Source organism: Arachis hypogaea, chromosome 3 (genome assembly GCF_003086295.3).
Source record: "Arachis hypogaea cultivar Tifrunner chromosome 3, arahy.Tifrunner.gnm2.J5K5, whole genome shotgun sequence".
Classification (NCBI taxonomy): Eukaryota; Viridiplantae; Streptophyta; class Magnoliopsida; order Fabales; family Fabaceae; genus Arachis; species Arachis hypogaea.
The window spans coordinates 136,864,824-136,875,993 of record NC_092038.1 but is presented as its reverse complement, the minus strand read 5'-3'; the positions used below and the strand labels follow the sequence as shown (position 1 = coordinate 136,875,993).

General features: G+C 35.4%; 2 protein-coding genes across 3 annotated transcripts; both read right to left on the bottom strand.

The window, feature by feature from the left end:
* Nucleotides 1-1,306: 1,306 nt before the first annotated feature.
* LOC112734270 (uncharacterized) lies at nt 1,307-3,079 on the bottom strand. Of its 2 annotated transcripts, XM_025783520.3 has the most exons (6): nt 2,679-3,079; nt 2,444-2,583; nt 2,244-2,333; nt 1,960-2,118; nt 1,523-1,612; nt 1,307-1,369 (listed from the first exon to the last, which is right to left on the bottom strand). In XM_025783520.3, the coding sequence occupies exons 1-5, from the start codon at nt 2,827-2,829 to the stop codon at nt 1,538-1,540; spliced, it is 615 nt and encodes a 204-aa protein (XP_025639305.1). In that variant the 5' UTR covers nt 2,830-3,079; the 3' UTR covers nt 1,307-1,369; nt 1,523-1,537. The 2 variants fall into 2 exon arrangements, with proteins under 2 accessions (XP_025639305.1, XP_025639306.1); XM_025783521.3 differs by having other exon boundaries at nt 1,307-1,612.
* A 6,585-nt stretch (nt 3,080-9,664) lies between these two features.
* LOC112734269 (uncharacterized protein At3g17950) lies at nt 9,665-10,631 on the bottom strand. Its single transcript, XM_025783519.3, has 2 exons — nt 10,402-10,631; nt 9,665-10,318 (listed from the first exon to the last, which is right to left on the bottom strand). Exons 1-2 carry the CDS (start codon nt 10,483-10,485, stop codon nt 9,863-9,865), a joined length of 540 nt encoding a protein of 179 aa, XP_025639304.1. The 5' UTR covers nt 10,486-10,631; the 3' UTR covers nt 9,665-9,862.
* Nucleotides 10,632-11,170: the final 539 nt, after the last annotated feature.

Sequence of the window (11,170 nt, the reverse complement as noted above, 5' to 3'; positions counted from 1 at the left end):
AGTACTAAATTGGTCTCCTATGTTTGGACGTAATTCTGTTTTGATCCTTAAGGTTTAAAGTGTCATATTTGAATCCAAAAATGTTTCATTTAGCATCAATTTAGTCCCACAATAAGGTCAAAGTTAAATAATTAACGAAATGTCCTACATAACAACAGTACAAGAACAAAATTGATAATCTAGAGAACATGTACAAGCTTCAGAGGCACAAAATCAACCGTTAATGCATTAATACATTTATTTATTATTTTTCTTATAATATAAATAAAATAAATGTATTGATGCATCAACGGTTGATTTTGTGCCTCTGGAACTTGTACATATTTTCTAGATTATCGATTTTGTTCTTGTACTGTTGTCATGTAGGACATTTCATTAATTATTTAAGTTTGGCCTCAATGTGAGACTAAATTGATGTTAAATGAAACTCTTTTGGATTCAAATAGGACACTTTAAACCTTAAAGACTAAAACAGAATTACGCCCAAACATAGGGACCAATTTAGTACTTTACCCTAAGAAATATTTAAGGTAGTAGTTGTTTTCAAAGACCAACTAAAACTTAGTGTTATATTTGATAGCTAAAAGTTAAAACTAAAATTTCAGTCTCAAAAAACACACAATTTTAATTTTTTTAGTATTTTTAAATGAGGAGTACTAGATTTTTTTAGTATTTTTAAATGAGAAGTACTAAGAGGCTAGCAACTTTTGTGATTTGTAGCTATCAAGTAACTATCAATAATATTTTTAATGGTGAAAAATTTTATCCAGTAGTGTACGATTACTCACTTTTCTTTTGCTGGTTACATACTAGCCATAATTTAATAAAGTTGCTAGTCCCTAGACTTTTCCTTTTTAAAAAATAAAAACACAAAAAACTAAAATTTTTAGACACGGACTGAAATTTTATCAACATTTTTTTATACTTAAATATTTTAGTAAATATTCTTATTTTCATATTCATATTTATTTTGAACCCAATAACATTCTTAGTCATATACCTTTTATACCAAACATAATACAAAGACTTAATTTAATTTCAGCTTTTATCTTCCATTCCATGTTTCTCAATCTCAGCCTTTCCACCAAAAGCATCCTAAATGTCAATGACCTTACTACAACCAATGCTTGGGATAAGATTAGCACGTCAGTCAAGTTAGATATCAGTTGAGAATTGAGATATTCGCGGATGGTTAATATATATATATATATATAGATATATATATATATATATATATATATATAGATATAGAGAGAGAGGGGTGAGTTTGTGCATGAAAGGAGTTAGAAAGTAAGAGAAGTCCTCGTTGTAACAATCCATTTTTTTTATAGACTCTATCTCGAGCTCTGCTCTGCTTCATCTGTTTTTCCTTCAATGGCAAGGAACATTGATTTTAACAAGTTGTCTAATCTTTTTTTCTGAACTGAACTTAGTCAACTAGGACCATATAGACTGGAATATTCTGTTTCATTTACAGTTACAGTGGTAAGATCTTAGATTATTATATATACAAACAAGTTACCTGCTTCCCACAAACTTAGCGTCTCTTCTCTTCCTCAATTTCCTCAAGCAGAGCCTCTAGCTCTGCTTCTGTTAGGGACTCTAACCGTTTCTGCACATTCAAAATTAATTTGTAAAAAATTCCATATACTAATCTCCTAAAGTAAGGTAGTAATTAAGTGATACTAATAAATCTGTTCACAACACAATAACCAATATACAATAACTCAATAAAATTCGGGAAACAGTATTCCCAGGCATGTTATGTTGAGGACCAATGTGATCACCGACTATTTTATCCTAAGTTTACAAATTAAGACGTTTGTATGGAAAAATATTTCTGACTAAAATAAAAGTAATATTTAGTGTGCAATGCCACATGACCAACAAAATTGATCACACTTGGCTAAGGCTAAATTCTATACAATAGAAGCAACCTTGTTAATATTATTATGTTACCTCCATCACTTTGCTTTCATAGTCACGCAGTTGTTGAGCATATGTCATTTCCTTGTTTGAAACTCTGAAGATATATGTTGAGATCCATCCAACTGTGAGGCCCAGAACCAGCACCAGTTGAACTACGTTTCCTGCTTGTAGTGGATCAACTCCAACAAACTGCCAAAAAAATTGCAACTGCAAGGTTAATCCCAATGCGTAAATGAATGCCTATAGAAAATCCATATCTCATGGTATGTTAAAACAAGAGTGGAAGGATAATCCAATAACTGAAACCAAGGTACCTCTAATCCAGCTTTTAAGGCAATGCCAAGGAAAGTAACTCCGAGTCCAATTAAGAGAACATCTTTCCTTGTATATCCAAATGGTGTCTTCTGTAACATCCAAAAATATAGTTAAAGCGAGCACACATCATTACTTACTTCCTTGATTCCTTCAAATAGTACATATTTGACAAAAATGATGGAGTGATAGTGATACATGCCTGTGCTTGAGGAGAGGGAGAGGGAGTGCTAGCAGGGTCTGAAGATGAACTATTTTTAATTGTACGGATAGAGAATCTGTTACGTTTTGCTTCGAATGATGCAAGCGTCTTTGCATTTAGGGTTGTGGAACGGGGAACCACTGTTCCGGAAGAAAAAGAACCCAAGGGTCAGATCTGAAATAGAAGGAATAATAAATAGTTGAGTACTGAATAGGAGTTAATTGAGGTGGCTGACCTGTCCCTGTGTTGAAGCTTGAAGGGGTTGGCAAAGAAGAAGCACGCAGACTCAGAAAGGAGGGGATTGCGCAACCTTGGAGTGGAAGGGTGAAATTTGCATATCCTATTCCGTATCCAATTCCAATTGGAGGAGAAGAAGGGGCCATCATAGAACAAAAGCAAGAATTTGAAACAGCGAGCGGGCGAAGGAGGATAAGTTAGTGAGTGGAGTCATAGTGCAAAATGAGATTAGAATTGATATTTAGATGAGATGGCACTTGAGATATGAGGCTAGATAGCCCTGTTTTGTGTGGTGTAATGTGTTGCTTGTCCAACCGCGTTGCAAATTCCTCTACCTCCTTCCCTTGTACACGTGTGGCTAGTAGCTACACCTTGCCTTTCATGGGAGAATTCAGCGAGGGTTTATTTGGTCTCTTTTTTTTTATTTTTAGTACTTTTTATTTTTAAATTTTTGTTAAAAAATAAGAAATATAAATGTTAATTTTTTTATTTTTTTTTTAACTTTAAAAACAAAAACAAAAAATATCTAAAAAGATAAAAACACAAACTAAATGTACCTCTTATTCTCAAAAAATTAATATTTATTAATTAATTATTTTATATTAGTATTATAAATTTATAATTATTTTTAATTTAATTTTAATATATTAATAAAATAAAATTTTAAATTCTAAATCATAAAATTTAAAATACTAAATCTTAAATCATAAAATAAAAACTAGCATCAAACTCACTAAATAAATAAGACAAAGCAAGAGTGTTTATTTGTTTTCCGAACATACAATAAATTTTCTATTATATGGTTCCATTTCCATCGGCTATTTGTTTTTATATTTAATTTAAGAGTTTAATTTTAATACACCGAAAATATAAAATATTTTATATAATTATTTAATGGTATTTATTTTTGTAACGACCAATTAAGTGATGTAAAAAGTAGTTATTTATATTAATATAATATTATATAATTAAATATTTATGTAAAATTATTTAACATTGATAATGTATTAAATCAAATCCCTAAATTAATATTAATTTATATTTTATTTTTTCAATAAAATTATTCACCTCGTAACATTTTCTTTATTTTTGACCGAAACACACCACTCAAGTTAAGATCTATTTCCTATCCTATTTATGTCTGATCTACACTTTATTGTATAAGTAATTTTCATCAGAGAGAAAAAGAGGCAGTATCAAGGCAGACATCTCGTTGTGTATTAGAAATCAAAACCCACAATCTTTTGATAAGGACAATATCTTGGTTGGTGCTAAAAGAAAAACTGGTTTATGTTTTTGGAAATATCATATGATTTTGCTTAAAAACAATAATTAAGGGGATAATAGATTAGGTTGATAATCAATTATTGATGTATACTTTATCCAAATGTAGTAATAATTTGCTATTATTTTGTGAAAGATGAAAAGAAACCTATACATATATGAGATGCCAAAGTATGATTATCTGGAAATACTAACAGCAGAGCACATGATGACAAATTGACAACTAACAGGTCGACCCTAGGGCCTAAGTAGGTGCAAGTGCATGAAGAAAGACTGTCTATTCAATATTCATGCATCAATGGGAATATATATATATTACAAGCTAGCATATGATAGCGACACGATATCAAACAAAGATTTGACCTGCAATCAAATGTAGATTGTAGATGTTCATGGTCCATTTTGTTAATGCTACAAAATCAAAGGCATTGCTAATTAATGCTAGATACCATAACTAATCATTAGCTTGGTGGTGTCCTAAGTGAGGTCGCGAGATTATCTATACTCCAGTCCTCTCCATGTGCACTCCAATCAGAAGGGTGGTACCCGCAAATAGCAGATGTATGTGCATTCATATTCCCAAATATTATTAAAGTCATATAGGCCAAATTAGTGACAGGTTGGACATATATATTTCCTTCATTTGTGGCATTTTCAAACTAACCTTGAAATTAGAAAAGAAGATGATCCTTAAATTGCACAGGTGGGCAGAGGCACAGTCACAAAAAGATTATATTAAAAAAAGCTTATTAAAAGTCCTAAAGCCGCATACCAACTTTCTGTCCTCATATCTGCTGTCAGATGGAAAAATTTTTAGTTTTGAATATATTTATATATCAATCTGCTCCAATGCGACAAACATGAGTATTATTAAAGATAGAGAAAAGTAACATAAAAATATGGCAATAAATTAAAGATACCCAATAAACTAAGGAGGCCGAGGAAGAAAAAGAGAATGAAGTAGCTAGTCTTATGTGTGTGCGACAGGCAGGCAGGTAGGCAGCTTGCAAGAATATAAATAGAGGAGACTATTGTAAGAAGGTGTATCTATGTATGTATGGAAATGGGAAATAGGGGTAGTTCATGCAATCGGAAGAAGAAAGAGGTGTTTAAGGTGCTATTGGTGGATGATGGGAGGGTGGAGGCGTACAGAAAAGCAATGAGAGCAGGAGAGCTGATGGTTGAATACCCAGGGCACTTTGTGTGTGATTCCGGTTACCTGAAAGTAGGGCACCGCATCCAAGGCCTGCTAGCCCACCAAGAGCTTCAGGGCCGAAAATTCTACTTCCTTCTGCCAATGGACCTCCTATACTCCGTCCTCACCCACGACGAGTTGAGCTCCTTCAATTACAAGGCATCCCGATCCAGGCCAACCCTCAACAATTTTGCTAATACGATATTTAGCCACTTTTTTGTATGCATGTGTCCTCCACAGCCCGAGAAATTGCGATCACTTGCTGATGCTGGTGCTGAGACTGATGAAACGTACTCGAAGCTGAGATCTTGGAGGCCCGCACTGGAGACCATTAACGAAAGTCCATCAAGAGCTTAGATACATACATGTTTTAATTTTGTCTCCGTTTTTCTTGGATTCTTTTATTCTTCTCCTGCCCTCCTCATTCTATTTGTATTTTGTAGTTTCACACACCTTAGATTTAGCCCTCTTCTATATGCTCCCTGACACAAATTTACACTCTGTTTTTAGTTTGTACTCGCGATCAAAGACTGCTAATGTAATTAGAAAGACGAGAATTAATTCATTTCATTATTGGAATGGTCTCCAGCCTCCGACGCTCTTTGGATTCAAGTGCCATTATTATTAATATTTGCTTGTGCTTGTGTAGTATTAGGGGTGAGCATGAGTTGGTTTGGTTCGAATTTATAGTAAAATTAGAATCTAACTTATCAAAATGTAATTGGTTTGGTTTGGTTTGGGTTTATATTTTTTTGTATATGTACTTGAACCAAACTAAACCGATTAAGAACGGATTGGTTCGATTTGGATAATTCGATATCCGATGACTTTGAAATTCATAAAAAAAATCAAATTTTTATCTTAAAAATTTAATAAGTATAATAAACATGTAACATCAATAGAAATAATTCAAACATGTTAAATATTAAATACATTAAAAAATAAACTCATTAAAATCCAAACATATTAATAGTGAATATTTTTTGTCTAATAAAAAAGTCATATATATATTTTATTTTTTTTATTTAATTAATATATGATCGAGTTTGCGGGTTGGTTCGGGTTCTGCATCCCAAAATCAATACCTGAACCAATCACTAAAAAAAATTATCGATTTAGTTCGGGTTAGACCCGATTACCCATTAATTCTATAACTAATTTAATTAATTCGGTTCGGGTTCAACGGATAATCAGGTACCCGCTATCCGTGCTCACCCTTATGCATAATGGCTTGCATCAGATAAACAATGGAACCTACTAGCAAATAGCAGGCAATTACTCTACAGGTTAACCTTGAGTCAGGCAATTATTAATTTTATGTAAATATTACTTGCATATAAATTTTTATATATTTTTTTTCAAAGTAACCAATCCTATTTTTAGTCTAAATTCGTTACGTGCTAATTTAATCACATTTTTTAATAATTTAATTATCAATTTAATGTGAAAATACTTTGTGATACGGACATCATCTTTCGACAATAAAAATGATCAGTTCAGACACATAAATTCCAAATCAAATAACAACTATCATTCAATAAAAGTAACTTACATAATGATATGCACAGAGTTCATTAAGGATCTCGGCGTAATTCAAAAATATCACAATAGATTCTCACTTTATACGAAGAACCAAAATAACATACAAAAAGATTATCTATTCTTTACTTATTTTTTCTACCTCTTATCATATTATTAACTATTAAAACCCGCTTATAATTTGAGTGTTGGAATATTTTTTGCAAATATTTTTATACGTGGTGTTCAACTTAAGTCGACGTATAACTCCTCCAATCAAGCAACTCATCGATATTAGGAGTCGATATAAGCTCGGCTGATCATCAACAACCGAAATATTTGGTACTCACCATGGAGTCGAGTTATACTAACCCCATATTAAATTTCTTTTTCTGAAGCAAAAACTCCAAAAATTGTTGACAATAGAATTCTATAACCGACGCAGTTCGAACTGCTGACACAAAATGCAGAACTCCAAACGGAGCTTCAAAAAGTAACTGACTTACTAACCCAGCAACAAAATGGGAAGAAGGACAAGGGCGACCCCAAGAGCACAAACCCAAACGATGAACCCATGGTGGAAGTTCGTCCGGATGAGATAGTCCCTAAAAAAAAGACAATATCCAATCATTTTTCAGAACATATTATGCAATTTTAAATGTCGAAAAACTTTACACTGCCGACCGCTCTCAAGTCATACGAAGGACTCAGAGACCCTCACATCCACATTACTAATTTTTCAGGCGATGATGTTTTTTAATAGTGCTTATAACCCTATTTTTTGTCGTTCTTTTCCAATTTTTTTAGATGATATTGCTTTATATTGGTTTTCTAAGTTACCTGCAGGGTCTATTTCAAACTTTGAGGACTTGGCGGAGGCCTTTACTAGTCATTTCGTCGCGTCCAAAATATACGTACATAGATCAGACTATCTTAGCACCATCAAGCAAGGACAGCACGAAAGTCTCAAAGATCATATGACACGCTTTGCTAAGGCAACCATAGAGATCCCAGACCTTAACCCGGATGTACACTTGCACGCAATCAAAAACGGCCTTCGTCATGGTAAATTTCGAGAGACCATAGCAGTAACAAAGCTAAAGACGCTAGCCGAGTTCCGGGAGAAAGCTGCTGGACAAATGGAAATTGAAGAGTTTCGCGAGGCTCAGATAATAGACAAACAACAACCTCGGCACGATGAGGAGAAAACCACCAAAGCCTAAAACAACAAGGATGTTAAAAAATCAAGTTGAGTTGGTCTAATGGTTAGCTCACTAGTCCACTTAAGTAAGTGTTGGAGGCTTCAACATCTCATCATAAAGACATTGCCGAGTATATACAAGCGACAAAAACTCGACGTGCTTCCTTAAAGAACGATCAAGCTTGGGGCTATGATACGCTCATCATACCTCGACAACAGAAATGATAAGTTCGGGCATGTAAGCCCCAAGTCAAATAACAACCATGATTCAGTAAAAATAACTTACATAGCGCTATGTAGAAATTCGTCAAAGATCTCAACATAATTCAAAAATATCACAACAGACTTTCACTCTATATAAAGAACTAAAATAACATAGAGAAAGATTATTACGTCAAAATATTTTTTATAAATGTTTCTATACGTAGTGTTTGACTTAAACGGACGTATAATTCCTCATTTTCTCCAATCAAGCAACAAATCGATATTAGAAGTCGCTATAAACTCGGCTGATTACCAACAACCGGAACACCTTGTAAATTTTTTTCATTGTTATCTAACCAAAATTCAACTAGTGATTCTTTTACATGTTTAGTGGAGTATATTATCTAATTTGCAAAGGAAGAATGCCCACTATGAAAAAAGGTAGTATGTTCTTGTCATAATCTGAATCCCAATGAGCCACTGTCGACTCAAGAACTGCCTACTAGAGGGGGACCATAGAAGGATATCTGCCAGTTACAAATCATGAATCAACATTTAAGGGATAAGATGGTCGTCGCAAACTTGTCCATGGAGGTTGGTGATGGGTGCCGGACTCGATTTTGGGAGGATGTATGGTTACTTGGTGGATCTCTGAAGGATCGTTTTCCGAGGCTTTTCTCTGTTTCAAACCAATGTGGATCCGTTATAGGGGAGTGTGGGTTTTGGGATGGGTTTGAGTGGATTTGGAACTTCCAATGGAGGAGAGAGCTCTTCCAATGAGAGTTGGAACTCCTGAGTGCACTGCATGAGGTTTTGAGACCTGTGACATTAGTTCCAAACAGAGAGGACAGAGTGGTGTGGAAATATAATAGGCGAGGTATTTTTACAACTAACTCATTTGTGCATATGATGCATGAGGAACTGATCCCAGAGGAGGTAACTAGCTACAGCTTCACCAGGACTGTTTGGAAGGGGTTGGTTCCGCCTAGAGTAGAGCTGTTTGTATGGTTTGCTCTTATAGGAATAGTAAATACAAAGGACAGGTTGAGTCGGTTTGGAATCATCAGTCAAGAAAATGTTACTTGTGTTATTTGTAACAACGATGTGGAAGATGTATATCACTTGTGTCCTAGGATGTGTATTTGCTTGGCAGGTGTGGAGTGCTTGGATTTCAGCCTTTGGCCGACGATGGTCTTATCCGGGATCGATGAAAGAGCACTTTCTTAGTTGACAGAAGAACCGAGGAGAATGGATGAGCGTAACCACCGGTTGAGGTGCTTCTGCGCAATCGTTTGGAACCTATGGTTGGAAAGGAATAGGCGGATTTTTCAACACACAAGCAAAGGAGTCGAAGAAATTGTCAACATGTCCTCGAATAGTGCTAACGAGTGGAGCGGTGGAAATCCCTTTAGTTATTGATAGCTATGCCGGAGATGACATGGGGACGAATTTGGTTTGTTATATTTTTTGTTAAGTTTGTTTGTTTTTAGTGTGGATAACTTTGATTGCTCCACTGTTATTGTGTTGAGCTTTGCTTTCAAAAAAAAATTATTATTATTTGAACAAAAGTGAAAAGTAAAAGTTCTAAAAGGAAAAGCCGAACATTATTGCTTTATGCAGGTAAAGCACAGCCACATATACACAAATCGTAACATAGTAATGTACTAGTACAGTAGCTCATTGATTAAACAAACTACAAAACAATCCTAAGAAAAATGATCCATCCAAACCCCATCCTTTCGCTTGCGGAAAAAAAAAAAAGCTGTGGGGCTTGGTTGGTTTATCCCGCACCTCCGCTACAGATCCCGGTGAGCAAGACGGGGAATCTGCTACAAAGAGTCCCAGCCGTGGATGCTGCGTCGTCCACGACCGGCGGCGGAAGGACCCTGCCGTCGGCAAATAACCGTCGCCCATGGCTGGTATGCGAATTAATGACCATGCTCTCCAACTCGGCCGTTGTGCCGTAGAAGGCGCCGTCCCCGATGCGGCGTTCGACCTCGAGGAAGTCAGCGAGCGATGCCGGCTTGGCGAAACCGTCTCTGCAGAAGCGCCACCACCGTGCTTGTGGTTTCTTGGTCTTCTTTGAGGTGGGATCCGGATCCCTGATGGGGATAGTGGCAAAAGAAGCGGCGGCGGAATTAGGCTGAGAGGGGGCTCTGAAGGCAATTGTTGGGAAGCTGACCCCCATGAGAGTGCCCAGTGAGGTGCTTCTGTCGTGGAAGAATGATCCAGTTGACTGTCACACTCACAGCCCACAAATTATTATTAAATGACAAATGAAATTGATCTCTGAAGAAGTGAAAGTGATAAGAAGAATACCTCGGTGTCAAGATCAGAGGAGGAAACGGAAGAGTTGGTTGGTGAAGATGGTGCTGGCACCAAATCACCACCGGGGTTAAGCATCACTACTCTACTTCACTTGCTTGCTATTTCGAGCTTGTGGCTACCTGCTACCAAGAAAATGGAAAGGGGGAAAGAGAAAGAGATCAAATTAAAGAGGATTTCTCTCTCGCGCGCGCGTGTCGTTGCTAATTGCTACCCATCACATTCATGGATTCAAGGCCATGGGTTCGGTCATGGGTGTTCCGTCTTCCCATGAATATGATCATAATAATGTTCAACTTCCTGCCCCACCAACACCAAGACCACACCCTTTACAATCTCCTCCACTCTTGTTTATTAACTAACTCCCCTTTTAATTTGAATTTAAATCCTCTGAAACAAAAAAATTGGTAAAATAATAAAATAATTAACTTAAGAATGATTAACCCACCATCATATTATAATATTATATATCTGAAGTTGTGAACTCTATTCTTTTAATTTAAAAATGATTAATCATTCACTTTATATTTTGCCAATTCCTTGGTTTTTTTTTGTGACCGAAATAAATTAAACAAAGTCACCAAAAAAAAAGAAATAAATTAAACAAAGAAAAACAAAACAAATAAAATAAGGAACTTTATCGCCATCCTTACCATAGTATCTGCCACTGTTTGCATCTCTCATAATCAAACGAAAGTCAACCCACCAATTCCAATACATGATATATCTTATTTTGAGCACCAATGAATCAATAAACCCAAAA